We start from the raw sequence: 16,868 nt of genomic DNA, 5'->3' as shown, positions 1-16,868 counted from the left end.
ATTTGTTCTCTACGTCTGTGTCTCAATTTCTGCCCTGCAAACCGGTTCATCTGTACCATTTTTCTAGGTTCCACATATATGTGTTAATATACGATATTTGTTTTTTTCTTTCTGACTTACTTCACTCTGTATGACAGTCTCTGGATGCATCCACGTCACTACAAGTGACCCAATTTCGTTCCTTTTCATGGCTTAGTAATATTCCATCTTCTTTATCCATTCGTCTGTCGATGGGCATTTAGGTTGCTTCCATGACCTGGCTATTGTAAATAGCGCTGCAATGAACATTGGGGTGCGTGTGTCTCTTTGAATTATGGTTTTCTCTGGATATATGCCCAGTAGTGGGATTGCTGGGTCATACGGTAATTCTATTCTTAGTTCTTTAAGGAACTACCATACTGTTCTCCATAGTGGCTGTATCAATTTACATTCCCACCAACAGTGCAAGAGGGTTCCCTTTTCTCCACACCCTCTCCAGTATTTGTTGTTTGTAGATTTTCTGATGATGCCCATTCTAACTGGTGTGAGGTGATACCTCATTGTAGTTTTGATTTGCCCTTCTCTAATAATTAGTGATGTTGAGCAGCTTTTCATGTGCTTCTTGGCCATCTGTATGTCTTCTATGGAGAAATGTCTATTTAGGTCTTCTGCACATTTTTGAATTGGGTTGTTTGTTTTTTTAATATTCAGCTGCATGAGCTGTTTATATATTTTGGAGATTAATCCTTTGTCTGATGATTCATTTGCAAATATTTTCTCCCATTCTGAGGGTTGTCTTTTCATCTTGTTTATGGTTTCCTTTGCCGTGCAAAAGCTTTTAAGTTTCATTAGGTCCCATTTGTTTATTTTTGTTTTTATTTCCATTACTCTAGGAGGTGGATCAAAAAAGATCTTGCTGTGATTTATGTCAAAGAATGTTCTTCCTATGTTTTCCTCTAAGAGTTTTATAGTGCCCAGTCTTACATTTAGGTCTCTAATCCATTTTGAGTTTATTTTTGTATATGGTGTTAGGGAGTGTTCTAATTTCATTCTTTTACATGTAGCTGTCCAGTTTTCCCAGCACCACTTATTGAAGAGACTGTCTTTTCTCCATTGTATATCCTTGCCTCCTTTGTCATAGATTAGTTGACCATTTGCTTGTTTGTATTTTTTACATTTTTTTCCCTGTAATTGATTTCTAATCTCATAGCGCTGTGGTCAGAAAAGATGCTTGATATGATTTCAATTTTCTTAAATTTACTGAGGCTTGATTTGTGACCCAAGATGTGATCTATCCTGGAGAATGTTCTCTGCGCACTTGAGAAGAAAGTGTAATCTGCTGTTTTTGGATGGAATGTCCTATAAATATCAATTAAATCTATCTGGTCTATTGTGTCATTTAAAGCTTGTGTTTCCTTATTAATTTTCTGTTTGGATGATCTGTCCATTGGTGTAAGTGAGGTGTTAAAGTCCCCCACTATTATTGCATTACTGTCGATTTCCTCTTTTAGAGCTGTTAGCAGTTGCCTTATGTATTGAGGTGCTCCTATGTTGGGTGCATATATATTTATAATTGTTACATCTTCTTCTTGGATTGATCCCTTGATCATTACGTAGTGTCCTTCCTAGTCTCTTGTAACATTCTTTATTTTAAAGTCTATTTTTTTAAATTTTTTTTAAATTTTTTTTTGTGGTATGTGGGCCTCTCACTGTTGTGGCCTCTCCTGTTGCGGAGCACAGGCTCCGGAAGTGCGGGCTCAGCGGCCATGGCTCACGGGCCCAGCCGCTCCATGGCATGTGGGATCTTCCCGGACTGGGGCACAAACCCGTGTCCCCTGCATCGGCAGGCAGACTCTCAACCACTGCACCACCAGGGAAGCCCTAAAGTCTATTTTATCTGATATGAGTATTGCTACTCTAGCTTTCTTTTGATTTCCATTTGCATGGAATATCTTTTTCCATCCCCTCACTTTCAGTCTGTATGTGTGCCTAGGTCTGAAGTGGGTCTCTTGTAGACAGCATATGTACGGGTCTTGTTTATGTATCCATTCAGCCAGTCTGTGTATTTTGGTTGGAGCATTTAATCCATTTACATTTAAGGTAATTATCAATATGTATGTTCCTATTGCCATTTTCTTAATTGTTCTGGGTCTGTTATTGTAGGTCTTTTCCTTCTCTTCTGTTTCCTTCCTTGTGAAGTTCCTTTAGCATTTGTTGTAAAACTTGCTTGCTGGTTCTGAATTCCTTAGCTTTTGCTTGTCTGTAAAGCTTTTGATTTCTCCATCGAATCTGAATGAGATCCTTGCTGGGTAGGGTAATCTTGGTTGTAGGTTCTTCCCTTTCATCACTTTAAGTATATCATGCCACTGCCTTCTGGCTTGTAGAGTTTCTGCTGAGAAATCAGCTGTTAACCTTATGGTAGTTCCCCTGTGTGTTATTTGTCGTTTTTCCCTTGCTGCTTTCAATAACTTTTCTTTGTCTTCTGTTTTTGCCAGTTTGATTACTATGTGTCTTGGCGTGTTTCTCCTTGGGTTTATCCTGTGTGGGACTCTGCACTTCCTGGACTTGGGTGGCTATTTCCTTTCCCATGTTAGGGAAGTTTTTGACTATAATCTCTTCAAACATCTTCTCGGGTCCTTTCTCTCTCTCTCCTCCTTCTGGGACCCCTATAATGCGAATGTTGTTGTGTTTAATGTTGTCCCAGAGGTCCCTTAGGCTGTCTTCATTTCTTTTCATTCTTTTTTCTTTATTCTGTTCTGCAGCAGTGAATTCCACCATTTTGTCTTCCAGGTCACTTATCTGTTCTTCTGCCTCAGTTATTCTGCTATTGATTTCTTCTAGTGCATTTTTCATTTCAGTTATTGTACTGTTCATCTCTGTTTGTTTGTTCTTTAATTCTTCTAGGTCTTTGTTAAACATTTCTTGCATCTTCTTGATCTTTGCCTCCATTCTTTTTCTGAGGTCCTGGATCATCTTCACTATCATTATTCTGAATTCTTTTTCTGGATTTCATTTAGTTGTTTTTCTGGGGTTTTATCTTGTTCCTTCATCTGGTACATAGCCCCCCGCCTTTTCATTTTGTCTGTCTTTCTGTGAGTGTGGTTTTAGTTCCACAGGCTGCAGGATTGTAGTTCTTCTTGCTTCTGCTGTCTGCCCTCTGGTGGATGAGGCTATCTAAGAGGCTTGTGCAAGTTTCCTGATGGGAGGGACTGGTGGATGGTAGAGCTGGCTGTTGCTCTGGTAGGCAGAGCTCAGTAAAGCTTTAATCCACTTGACTGCTGATGGGTGGGGCTGGGTTCCCTCCCTGTTGGTTGTTTGGCCTGAGGCGACCCAACACTGGAGCCTACCTGGGCTCTTTGGGGGGGCTAATGCCAGACTCTGGGAAGGCTCACGCTAAGGAGCACTTCCCAGAACTTCTGCTGGCAGTGTCCTTGTCCCTTGGTGAGCCACAGTTGCCCGCCGCCTCTGCAGGAGACCCTACAACACTAGCAGGTAGGTCTGGTTCAGTCTCCCATGTGGTCACTGCTCCTTCCCCTGGGTCCCGATGCACACACTACTTTGTGTGTGCCCTTCAAGAGTGGAGTCTCTGTTTACCCCAGTCCTGCCGAAGTCCTGCAATCAAATCCCGCTAGCCTTCAGAGTCTGAATCTCTAGGAATTCCTCCTCCCGTTTCCAGGCCCCCAGGTTGGGAAGCCTGACGTGTGGCTCAGAACCTTCACTCCAGTGGGTGGACTTCTGTGGTATAAGTGTTCTCCAGTTTGTGAGTCGCCCACCCAGCAGTTACGGGATTTGATTTTATTGTGATAGCGACCCTCCTACCATCTCAGTGTGGCTTCTCCTTTGTCTTTGGATGTGGGGTATCTTTTTTGGTGAGTTCCAGTGTCTTCCTGTTGATGATTGTTCAGCAGTCAGTTGTGATTCCGGTGTTCTCGAAAGAGGGAGTGAGAGCACATCCTTCTACTCCGCCATCTTGAACCCATCTCCCTATAGCTTTTAAAAAGACTTGCTTTAAAATTATTTAATTTGAGTTTTCATATAAATATTTTTATACTCATATTTCTTTAACTTATATAATAATTAAATTACATAATAACAGCATAAGCACAAGTGTCATACATGTTTGGAAACATGTACTACTGATTCTTGGTAAGTATATGACTCAATTAGTGGGATCAGAAGGACCTTATTCTAGAGGTATTCTAGAGAGTGACCCACTTTTTTATAGCATTATTGTCCTGTGGGAATCAGTCTGTATGTTATACAGTGGGAATGATCTATAGTCAGAAATACATTCATGTGAATTGTACATTTACTGCATTTCTCACACTGTCACATTTTACTTCCAATCAGTTCAAAGTAGTATAAGTGAAGACACGTTCTTAACATTTTTCATTGCCTAGAGTGAAAAAAATAGAGATATATACATGGTTAAAGGCACTGAAAATATTGGCATTTCTTTCTCAATTTTTGAGGCTTGGGGTGAGGAGAGTGAGGGTGATGAGTGGAAAGAATACCTGCAAACATCCTCAGATGTTACCCACCTTAAAGGGCTGTGTTTAAACTTATGCTCCATATTTTATTAGGAGAGCTACACTGGAAATTTCACTTATCTTTCCTTAATTACAGTTTTTTGACATGGGCAATATTAAGGTTGCTAATTAGTCATGTTTTATGAGTTATATCAATTTCCATGTATGTACATATATTTATATATGTTAATTTATGTATGTATATTAAATTATTATATATGCATAAACAGTTATATTACACTTATAATGTTTAAACACAAAGTTTTTAGAATATAGTATGTCAGGCACTTTGGTTATATGTTAAAATATATCTCAATATGACTTAACTTACTGTTTTCCCAAGTAGAAAAGCCTTTGAAAAATGTAAGTGAATAATTGAATAGTTCCCAGAATTTAAAATTGCAGAGGAGTGTCTTGAGTGCTATATTGGGAGCGTTGGTGAATAAAGGATGCAATGGTAATGATATATGCCAAAAAAAAAAAAGACAGAAGAAATACATTTAGCATCACAATGACGCTGTATACATGCGCGTACACACACACACGAGAAACAAAAAGTGTTTTGAAACACTACTTAGCATTTCATGCAATATTTTCATGTACTATATTCTGTTCTATTCTGTTTCTTTTTAAAAAAAAAGATTCGTTCATGTCATAATTCAATAGATTATGACATGCATTTTGAAAAACACAAAATGAGGACTAATTCTAGACAGAAGCAAAGAGGATTATCACATGGTCAGATTAGAAACTACTTTTTACTTTTATATCTGTTCTGACTGTGATACTGTTCCTTTTAATAACATTTTGTTTTTAATTGTGGTAAAGCATAATGTGAAATTTACCATCTTAACAATTTTAAGTGTACGGTTCAGTAGAGTTAAGTATTTTGCTATACAGCCAGTGTTGGACACTTGGGCTGCTTCTACTTTTTGGCTTATGTAAATAATACTGCTACAGATATCGGTGAACAAATATGTCCTCGAGACTCTGCTTTCAATTCTTTTGGATATATACCCAGAAGTGGAATTGCTGGAGCACAGGATAATTCTATTTTTAATTTTTTTTTTTTTTTTTTTTTTCACGGTACACGGGCCTCTCACTGTTGTGGCCTCTCCCATTGCGGAGCACAGGCTCCGGACGCGCAGGCTCAGAGCGGCCATGGCCCACGGGCCTAGCCACTCCACGGCATGTGGGATCTTCCTGGACTGGGCCATGAACCCGTGTCCCCTGCATCGGCAGGCGGACTCTCAACCACTGTGCCACCAGGGAAGCCCCTATTTTTAATTTTTTGAGGAAGCACTGTACAATATTTCATAGCAGCTTTATACCATTTTATATTCCCACCAACAGCACACACGCATTCCGATTTCTCCATATCCTTGCCAGCACTTGTTATTTTCAGTATTTTTGATTTTTGATAGTAGCCATCCTAATGGATGTGAGGTGGTAGCTCATTGTGGTTTTGACTTGCATTTCCCTATTAGTGAAGGTGAGCTTTTCATTTGCTTGTTGGCCATTTGTATATCTTCTTTGGAGTAATGTCTATTCAAGTCCTTTGCCCATTTTTAATTTGGGTTGTTTGTATTTTTATGGTTGTATTATAGGAGTTCTTTATATATTCTGAATATTAGTACCTTATCAGATCTGTCATTTGTAAATACTCTCTCATTCTGTTGATTGCCTTTTTGTGATACTGTTTGGGCTCAAGTACTCATCCAAAGGAAATTTCATTTCATGTTGAACTTACTTTGGGATGAGAACCTATAAAAGAAGGCTCGACCAGTGTGACTTAAGGCTATCATATTCTTTTGGGAATAGAAAACGCAGTCCTGGAGCAGTTTTAAGCCAGTTTTAATTTGAAATATCTGCCCCAGTCATATACCAAGGGAGATTTATTTGTGGACATAGTATTTAAATATTATTTGAGTTTTATTTCCCAGAATCAGAGTTTATGATAAGCAAGATAGAAAAACAACTACATAATGAGAAATTAGAGGATATCATATATAGTTTTCCTGAAATTATTTTATAGTATGTTGTCGGATTATTATTATTTTTTTAAATCCTTATTTATTTGTTTGCTTGTTTATTTATTTATTTTTGGCTGTGTTGGGTCTTTGTTGCTGTGCGCGGGCTTTCCTTAGATGCGGCGAGTGGAGGCTACTCTTCGTTGCGGTGCGTGGCCTTCTCATTGCGGTCGCTTCTCTTGTTGTGGAGCACCAGCTCTAAGTGCGCAGGCTTCAGTAGTTGTGGCTCATGGGCTTAGTTGCTCCACAGCATGTGGGATCTTCCTGGACCAGGGCGCAAACCCAGCGGATTCTTAACCACTGCACCACCAGGGAAGTGCTAGATTATTATTATTTATAGCAATACTTTAAAGTTCATTTTATGGGTAATATGTTTCTTTTTTTGGCCTTTTCCAATTTGAGCCCCTTTCCAATGAAAGCCCCTCTACTTCCATTTTCTTTATTTTTCTCAGATAAGTTTTAGATTTTTTCCTTAATATATATTTCAATCCTTATGTAAGAGGAAAAAGAAATAACAAATTCATTTCCTGATTTATACGTATCTTTATAATATACTTCTTATATTCTAAGAAAAAAATCTGTGTTTATCCTTCTGTTACTAAGAACATACTGACTCTCACTTAGGAATTGATTTATTCAAAGCTAAGTAACATTCTTTTACTCTCTAACTCTGGTCATTCTTTGGCAATTTAGTAATGGAAAGAATAAAAATTCTCCTCTCAAGAGAACTTAATCCATCTTAATTTAGTTTAAAGCTTAACAGGAAGACCTATTATTAGTGACTTCAGTGAGGTTCATTGGGAAAAGTAAGCCAATATTTCAGTGAGACAATTGAAATTGCTTCTTTAGTAATACTTTTTTTTAACCTGTTACTTTGAAAAACATAGAAAAAAAGTTACAAAAATGGTATAGTGAATTCCCTTCATCTAAATTTGCTAATTGTTAACATTATGTAACAATTACTCTGTCAGTTTCTTCGCATTCCTGTGTGTGTATGTGTGTAAATGTATTTATAACATCAAGAACTTGAGATAATGTCTATTGAAAGAAATGTTCTGACTCTTGAAAAAAACGATGAGGAATATTTTACTGCATAATATTTACTCTTTCAGTACTGAAACATCACTCAAGGACATCTAAAGGAAGATAATACACATTTTAAAAGATCACATAAAGAAAAGTGATAGGTTTTAATGAGCTGAATTTCCCACCAAATTACTAAAATTCTATTTTTATGAAAATCTAGAGAGAAGTTTATTACTATTAAAAGAGAATTGATCACATATATTATTTCACATCTAAACTGAATTCCCAGCATAATGAATTCGAGACAAATTCATAATTTATTACAGTTTCCCTTGTTTTAGGCACACATGTCTATAACAGATACAGCATTTTATAGAAATTCAAGAGAAGCATGGTAAGTATTTCAGTGAAGTCTCATAAGAGTTAAGAAAAAACTTACGTGAAGTGCAGGGTACACATATACAGAACTAAGGAGAATAATGATTATCAGGTAAGCACGGAATATATTCTTCAGTCAAATTCATAAGGTACTACACATTAATGAAAGATCACTTCCACTTTATTACTTAGTTTAAGCATATATTGTAAGGACATTTATTCTCTTTGACCTCTTTTCCAAAGCACACTTCCTTCATTTTATTTCTTAAACTGTGTAATTACCCAGTTTGTTTTTAAGATAGAGGGGATCCCCTTTAACTCGCGTTCACCAGATTTTGTCATAGTTCAGTATTTTGCATAATTGTGTTTTGTGTCATTGGAGAGAGGCGGGGTAGTAGTATGGCAAAAAGCCTGGACCCTGGAGTCAAAGTTCCTGGGTTTGAATATAGACTGCCACTCATCTTGTGTGTCTCAGTTTCTTCATCTGTGACATGTGTATAATAATAGTACCTATCTTACAGAGTTGTAACAGACACTATATAAGCTATCGCATAAAAGAGCATGCACAGAATAAGAGCTTAATAAATGTTCATTGTCGTTATTTGTCTGAACACTTAACAAAATTATAAGTACTTATACAACAGTCACTCTTTCTGATTACCCTATTGGGTACCTACCATGTGTGGGTACTGTACTAAAAATGAATAAAATATATCCCCAAGCTTTAAGGAGTTCATGGTTTAGTAAAGAAGATGAACATCAGACAAATAATTACAATATAATAAGTGCCTAATAGAAGTAGTTCTGTGGGATTACTGAGTCAGGAGTAACTAACCTCTGTCTAGGAAAGTTAGAAAAAAATTTATATGAGTGTTGGGTATGCAGAGGTTTATCCTACTATTCTGGTGTGTTGGTGTTATTTAATTGGGGGAGCCATAAAAGGCAAATGCTGAGGAACTACTACAGATTAAAAGAGACAGTAGAAACATGATAGCTAAGTACACACTGACTGGATCCTGTATTGGGGGAAATTGCACTAAAGGACAGGATTGGGACATTAACTAAATTGGATATGCACTGTAAATTAGATTACAGAACGTTACTAATGTTAAATTTCCTGAGGTTGATCACTATACTGTAAAAGAATTTTTGTTCTAAGACACATTGCTGAAATATCAAAGGAGTAAAGGGGAATAACACTATTTGAGAGTAGTTTGTGATATATGTGAATTTTCCTGATATTTCAAAAACAATCTCAGAACCATTTAGCAATGGTTCACCTTCCTCAGCAAGGAACTGAGAGGACTGTATCACAAACTACTCTCAGATAGTTCGGGGGGAAGGTGCACATACACTCACACACAGAATGATGAAGCCTATGTGGCAAAGTGTTTAAAAACTGGTGACCCAGGGCTTCTCTGGCGGTGCAGTGGTTAAGAATCTGCCTCCCAATGCAGGGGACATGAGTTTGAGCCCTGATCCTGGAAGATCCCACATGCCGTGGAGCAACTAAGCCCATGCGCCACAACTACTGAGCCTGCGCTCTAGAGCCCGCGAGCCACAACTACTGAGCCCACGAGGTGCAACTACTGAAGCCTGCGTGCCTAGAGCCTGTGCTCCTCAACAAGAGAAGCCACCACAATGAAAAGCCTGCACACTGCAAGGAAGAGTAGCCCCCGCTGGCCGCAACTAGAGAAAGCCCGTGTGCAGCAAAGAAGACCCAACGCAGCCAAAAATAAATAAATAAAATAACTTTATTAAAAAAACAAAAACTGGTGACTCGAGTATACAGCAGTTGTATTACTTTTATAGCTTTTCTACAAATTTGATATATTATTTCAAAAGAGAAAACTTAAGGGGGGAGAAAAAAAGGAAAGAGCTTCATAGGGAGGAGGCACTTGAACTGTATCATAGAGGCTGAATTCACCAGGTAGATAAGGAGGAGCAGAGGCAGATAGGTAGAAAGCCATAGCAGTGTGAAAGAGCATGACTTAACTTGCAAGGCAGTTCAGTGTGGTAATTTCCAGTCACTGTAAGAATACATTCTCTCAAACATCTATAGAGAATTAGCTTGGATATTCATTAATCTGATGTTTGTTGAATCTCACTGCCAAAAATTCAAGAAACATTTAGCAAATTATTGGACTACATTTATGCCAAAGAAAGCCATTGTTTTGTATACTTGTATCACCAAGAAATCATCCTGAAGTTTTTTTCTCTTTGACAGCCTGTAATTCTTCATGGATATTTAGAAATGACAAGGCCATTTATGTGGAAGAGTTTGAGCAGCCTTAAGACCAAGTAGACAGTAGAAATTTAGTATCCTCATACACCTAAATTGAAAAGCAGTTCTCATTTTGGTAGAATCTCATTATTAGTGATAATTTAGAAATTTGGATCAACAAAAGCAATAAGAATAAAACTATAAGCATTTTATATCATCAGTGTCAGTATTTACTAGGGAAGTATTTTAGAGTGGAGCTGAAAAGAATCTTCTTGTAAGAAATCTTTGAAAGAGCAAAATAAGTGATTTGGTAGTAATTTTCACCTTTAGAAGTCAGAATGATCGAGTGCAGATCATTTTTCAAACTTCCTATGTTTTTTTGTGTCTTTTTCCTTATCTTTTAAATTTTCTGTTTCTTAAATCTAGAGGATGAAGGTTTTATTTCTGATGATAGTCACTTAAATTATTTATATTGCAAATCTTTGATAGCAAGACTTCTATATGTATCTTAAAAAATATCAGATGGCTCTGTGCTCTATATAGAGAATAATTTTTTTTTTTAGACAATAATTTCTAGACATATAAATGAAAGTTAATGGACGTGGTACTTAAACAGTATCCATTCAGTCCCTTGCTGAGGAAAGGGAACCATTGCTGAATGGTTTTCAGATTGTTCTTGGAATATAAGGAAAATTTGTCATAAAATTTCTAGTGAGGTAGTTTAAGATCATGAAATACATTTAAATTTTTAAAAATTTTCTGAAGCAATTGTAATTTTTCCATATTCTCACATAATTTTTCCATATTCTCATGTATTCTCACATAAATTTATATCTACATAATCTCTGTATAATGCTCCATTTTGAATTCTTCTGTCAAACAAATTGAAACACTGGCGCTGGGGCTTCCCTGGCGCAGGGAAGAGAGGCGCAATTGTTGAGAGTCCGCCTGCCGAGGTAGGGGACACGGGTTCGTGCCCCGGTCCGGGAAGATCCCACATGCCGCGGAGCGGCTAGGCCCGTGAGCCGTGGCCGCTGAGCCTGCGCGTCCGGAGCCTGTGCTCCGCAACGGGAGAGGCCACAACAGTGAGAGGCCCGCATACCGCTAAAAAACAAAACAAAACAAAAAAAACACTGGCGCATCATCCAATCTGAATTATTTATTATAAGATGAATTTTCTTCCATTTTGAGACTGAGCTATGGGAGAAGTTTTTGGTTAAATGAAATAAAGCCAGAGTTGTTAGGATTAATAACGCAATTTGTAATTATAAATCTTATTTCTAAGATTAGTAAGATAGGATATTAACTTTCATGGTTTCTTGATATTTACTAGAATAGTTGAATTTTACGATGTAAAAAAATATCAGTTGAATCTTTGTGTGATGCTGTTTGTAGGAAAGTTTATGATAGATTGAACTGCTAAAGTTAGCATACTTGATTGTGTTGTATAACAAAGATATGCAAGCTTTTAGAAATCTCTAAAACTTAAGAATTTAGTCATTAGAGAATGTGAAGTAATCCGTGTTTATCTTTTCTCAGATCATAGTTACTCATAAATAAAAGTAACTTGTAACTTTCATGCTTTGCATATTTTAAACTATTTTGATATATCTGCAAAATGTCCAAATAGTTATCACAGTTGCTTTTTTTTTTTTTTTTCTGAGTGCAATAGTAGTAATATCTGTGTTGTATTTATATATGTAGAAAGAGGGCTGGTTTGAAGGATCAGGAGGTATACATAATTATTTAAAATTATAGTTGTTTTTATTAAGTGTATTTAAAATTCTTTTGAGAGTTCATAATATTTTGTTGCTGCTTCCTCTAATTATGAGAAAGGGAAAGAATTGACCAATGCAGGTTTAATTTTTCTTTTTGGTTTTTCTTAGCAATTGAAAGCATGTAGTGAAGAGCATGAAGACAGAGAATGTTTGAACCAAGCTATTACTGCTCTCATGAATCTCCAAGGTAGTATGGACCGAATTTACAAGCAGTATTCACCTAGACGCCGACCTGGGTAATTCCAAACTGTTGAAAATATGAATGCTTATGGAATACTTCTCTTACGTCTGATGTCTGGTTTTCTAAAGAAGTGTTACTTACAGTGATAGTTGCATTCTTGAAAGTTATAGTTTTGTTTTACATTTTTCTTTTGTCCTTTAGTCTTTTAAAATTGGCATTGTCATATTGTTAAGATATATTTAATAAAATTTTTAAAAGATATATTAAATAATTTTTGTATCATTTATATAAGAAATTTAGTGTTACTTTCATTTTAATTCTTATAGCATTAAGAATGATATATAGAGCCTCTACTATTTCTCTTTCACAATAATGAAATTGAGGCATGTATTATTTAGTGGCAAAGTTAGAAGAGAGTAAATGCTGTGTGCAAAATCTAGTGTTTAGTTATTTAATATTTTTGTCACTTGATTTGAGGTAGTTCATACCTAAGGCAATTAAGGTTGCTTAACCACTGAATAAGCTAAATTTATCTGGGTTTTTTGTTGTTGTTGCTGTTTTTTAGGGATCCTGTTTGCCCTTTTTATAATCGTCAATTAAGAAGCAAGCACCTGGCTATTAAAAAAATGAATGAAATTCAGAAAAACATAGATGGATGGGAAGGCAAAGATATTGGACAGTGTTGTAATGAATTTATTATGGAAGGCCCATTGACAAGAATTGGTGCTAAACACGAACGGCATATTTTTCTCTTTGATGGCTTAATGATTAGCTGCAAACCCAGTCATAGCCAGTCACGCCTTCCAGGATACAGTAGTGCGGAATACAGGTTAAAAGAAAAATTTGTCATGAGGAAAATACAAATATGTGATAAAGAAGATACTTGTGAGTGCAAACATGCTTTTGAATTAGTATCCAAAGATGAAAACAGCATAATATTTGCTGCTAAGTCTGCTGAAGAGAAAAATAATTGGATGGCAGCACTTATTTCTCTTCATTATCGTAGTACTCTAGATCGAATGCTAGATTCAGTATTACTGAAGGAAGAAAATGAACAACCACTTAGATTACCGAGTCCTGAAGTGTATCGTTTTGTGGTAAAAGACTCTGAGGAAAACATTGTTTTTGAAGACAACTTGCAAAGTAGAAGTGGAATCCCCATTATTAAAGGAGGAACTGTGGTGAAATTAATTGAAAGGTTAACATATCACATGTATGCAGGTATGTAAGGAAGGAACCCCTCTAAAATATGGTACTTTGAATTAATTAAACTGAATAAATTGAATATGCAACCTGTTTTATGCTCTACCTTTTCAGATCCCAATTTTGTTCGCACTTTTCTTACTACGTATCGTTCATTTTGTAAACCACAGGAATTGCTAAGCTTACTGATTGAACGGTAAGAAAAGTATTTCACTTATATTTAAATTTTTTTTTTAAGTTAACTGTTTTGTACCTTGCAAAGTGCTAGGTATCTAGTATGTACTCAGGTAGTTTTTGAACATAATTTATTTGACATTAAATTTGCAGTATTACTATTCTCTTCAAGCAGCATACTTACTGAAATCCCTGTTTATAACAGATCTTTTCAGATCTTAGCAATATTTATAGTGGTAATCAGAAAGACCCATTTTTACAGGATAAAAAAACTATGAATTTTAATGAAATCTTTTCTATTCAATAAAACAATACTTCCTTGAGAGAGACTTTTTACTTCTGAAACAAACGTTTTATTGTGGAAATTTTTAAAACATAAACAAGAGTAAATAGAATATAATAAGCCCCATTTATCAATCATCCAACGTCAATAATTATCAAATTATGTTTCATCTGTTTCCATACTGACTTGAACACCCTAATTCCAGGATTATTTTGAAGTAAACCCTTGGCAACATATTTCATCTGTAAATCTTCCCATTTTGTATTTCTAAAAGATAAGTATCCTTATTAAAAGCATAATATAGTATCATTATTAGACCTAAAAAAATTAAAATTTCCTTTATTATGATTAATTTTTTAAAATTAAGTTTTGGATTGACTTTTTCTTTTTTTACTGAGTATGTTAGTAGTACTTTAAATGCTTTATAGGTTAAATTATAGTATCTGGACTTCAAAATAATTTTTGTTTTACATTTTCAAACTTAACTACCAGAATTTTATCTGGACCTCTATCATTATGTTGTTCCATGAAACTAAGTATAGCAGACTGAGTTAGTATAATATGCTATGAAGATTTACTTAGCTGCCTTTCCATGTCCAAAATAAGGAAAGCACATGTTAGACTTACATTTTAGCTGTATTTCCTATGGTTGGGGAAGGTTTTTTTTTTTTAACTTTGATTTTTTTACCTTATCCACTTAGTTATGTTTTTTAAATAATATTTAAAATTCAGTGTGGGACTTCTCTTTGGATTTATATTCATTTATTTTAGGAAATTTGCTTTCATTTTAATAAATTAAATATTAAGGACAGATTATTAGATAAGGTATCTCTGTTATGTTCTTTAAAGAGGTCATACTCTTTATAGATTCTTTTCTTGGATCTTTTCTGCTGACCTTTCGTATGTTGGTCAATGCTAGTTATTAAACTTTTTTTGATAAAAGTAAGAATATAAGTACTTAGTACTATAGACAAAGGGCAGTTTTTTGTAGTATGTAATACTTCAAGAGAAGTTTATCAGTAATTGCACTTTTCACATAAATGGTAGTAAAGAAGGTTGCTTAGTTAAAATATTTTTTCTGCTGTATTTGAAATCTTTCTCATTTCTGTATGAACAACAAAAAATTTCTCTCATTTTGCTTTTCTTCTTAGATTTGAAATTCCAGAGCCAGAACCTACTGAAGCAGATAAATTGGCAGTAGAGAAAGGCGAGCAGCCAATCAGTGCAGACCTTAAAAGGTTTCGCAAGGAATACGTCCAACCAGTACAACTTAGGTTTGGCCTGAATATTATATTTTTTATGTGCCATTCAATTTTCAATACTTAGTTAGCACAAAAGTTTTTACCTCTTAATTCAGATGTAGGTATTATTAATTTCATAGCAGTTTAAATTAAACTTCCAAAGTTCTTTTTATGTGAAGCTACTCTTAATTCCCTGAAGAAAATTAATTATTAAAATATACTGTGTTATATGCATCAGATATCTCTAGCATGTGATATGTTATGCTTGCAGGTCAAGGTACCTAATAAATAAAAATTATAAAATTTCATATGAATTTTGCCTACTGTCAATCCCCCCTCCCCTTTTTGTCTTTGTTATCTCATTGTGATCATTTAGTAATTCTGGGCTTTTTTTAACCATTTATAATATTTATGAAAGTTCTAGTTCTTTCCTCACTCTTTTCCCACAAGATACATAGACATTTGTTACTTGTCTAAAAAGTGTCATTTCAATCATTTTTTTTTCATGCTTTTTCTTTTTAAAAAAATTTTTACTGAACTATAGTTAATTTACAATCTTGTGTTAGTTTCAGGTGTACAACAAAGTGATTCAGTTTTTTATATATATATATATTTTTTTTCTTTTTTAGATTCTTTTCCATTATAGGTTATTATAAGATAGTATAGTTCCCTGTGCTATACAGTAGGTCCTTATTGGTTATCTGTTTAATAATTTCTAAAAATGTATCTGATAATAACATCTGCTGGTTGTTAGGTTACTCTGTGTGCCTAAGTGCTTTATCTTTTTTATCTCATCCTCACAACACAATTACTATTTCCACTTTGTTTAAGAGAAAATTGAAACTTTAACAGGATAAAGTAATTTGAGATAGGTCATATGAAGGGAGTGACAGGAGAGGATCCATATCTGACTTCCTAAGCCAGTGCTTGTTTGTTTGTTTCAGTGTTCACTGAGCATTGAAAATTGGAAGATCCTTTGATTAGGCCTATTTATAGTCCAAGTGAAAACCAAAGTATTATCTACCTTTTTCCATGGGAAAACTGAGATATCTTATTAATTGTATATGATCTAAATATTTTTTCCCTGTAAATGTTGTTTCCTTGATTAGTATTAACGAATAAATTGACATTTTGAAACTGAGTATATTAACTGCTTATTTTTCAGGATGATTGCCCCAAAAAAATGCAGTTTTAGAGGAATGATAGTGCTCCCAACTATATGTCTCTCAGCCAAAACTTTTAATGTGTCATTCTTTGCATAAGAAGATGAGATTATTTACCCCTGAACAATAAAGAAGTAATCAATTTTTTTCTCCTAGCTGTGATGCATTTGTACTAATACACACTCAAATTAAGCCCCTTGACATGAGGCACACATTTATGAGGTTGCTATATTAGAGCAGAATATAATATTAGACTCTCAGTCATCTATGTTCTTTAAGTATTTATTTCTAAGCATTTTCTGTGTTCTCAGTCCTGTACTTGTAACTATAGTGAATACAGAAATAGCATAGAGGGACTTCCCTGGTGGTGCAGTGGTTAAGACTCCATGCTACCATCGCAGGGGGCACAGGTTTGGGAACTAAGATCCTGCATGCTGCGCAGTGCTGCCAAACGAAAAAACAAAGAGCATAGAATATCCTCTTTGCCACTGTGATATTACAGTTTTATTGGGGAAAGGGGATACATGAAACAGTTGTATATTATTCTACTTTAAATGTTCAAGTGTTTAAGTGGCTTAGAAAGATACATCCTCATAAAATTTCAGGAAAATTAGGGAAAGCATTTTGGAAGAGGTAAAATCTGAAATTGCTCCCAAAGGATATATAGGATTTAGACAGA

The 16,868-nt window shown here is 35.3% G+C and overlaps 1 protein-coding gene across 3 annotated transcripts in view; it reads left to right on the top strand.

Moving 5' to 3' along the window:
• The window catches only part of SOS2 (SOS Ras/Rho guanine nucleotide exchange factor 2), a gene marked incomplete at both ends in the record, with an annotated part of 101,860 nt that overhangs the window by 54,801 nt on the left and 30,191 nt on the right, over positions 1-16,868 (top strand). For 2 of the 3 annotated variants that reach the window (XM_079698991.1, XM_079698989.1), the window contains 4 exons: positions 12,053-12,180; positions 12,691-13,346; positions 13,443-13,524; positions 14,937-15,059. In XM_079698991.1, coding sequence (XP_079555117.1) covers positions 12,053-12,180; positions 12,691-13,346; positions 13,443-13,524; positions 14,937-15,059 — 989 coding nt within the window. The remainder of the gene's footprint in view (positions 1-12,052; positions 12,181-12,690; positions 13,347-13,442; positions 13,525-14,936; positions 15,060-16,868) is intronic. The other variant, XM_079698990.1, reaches the window with a different exon arrangement.

This window comes from Hyperoodon ampullatus, assembly GCF_949752795.1.
Source record: "Hyperoodon ampullatus genome assembly, chromosome: 3".
Classification (NCBI taxonomy): Eukaryota; Metazoa; Chordata; class Mammalia; order Artiodactyla; family Ziphiidae; genus Hyperoodon; species Hyperoodon ampullatus.
Note: the sequence above shows the minus strand (reverse complement) of the source record. Positions and strands in the feature narration are given on the sequence as shown.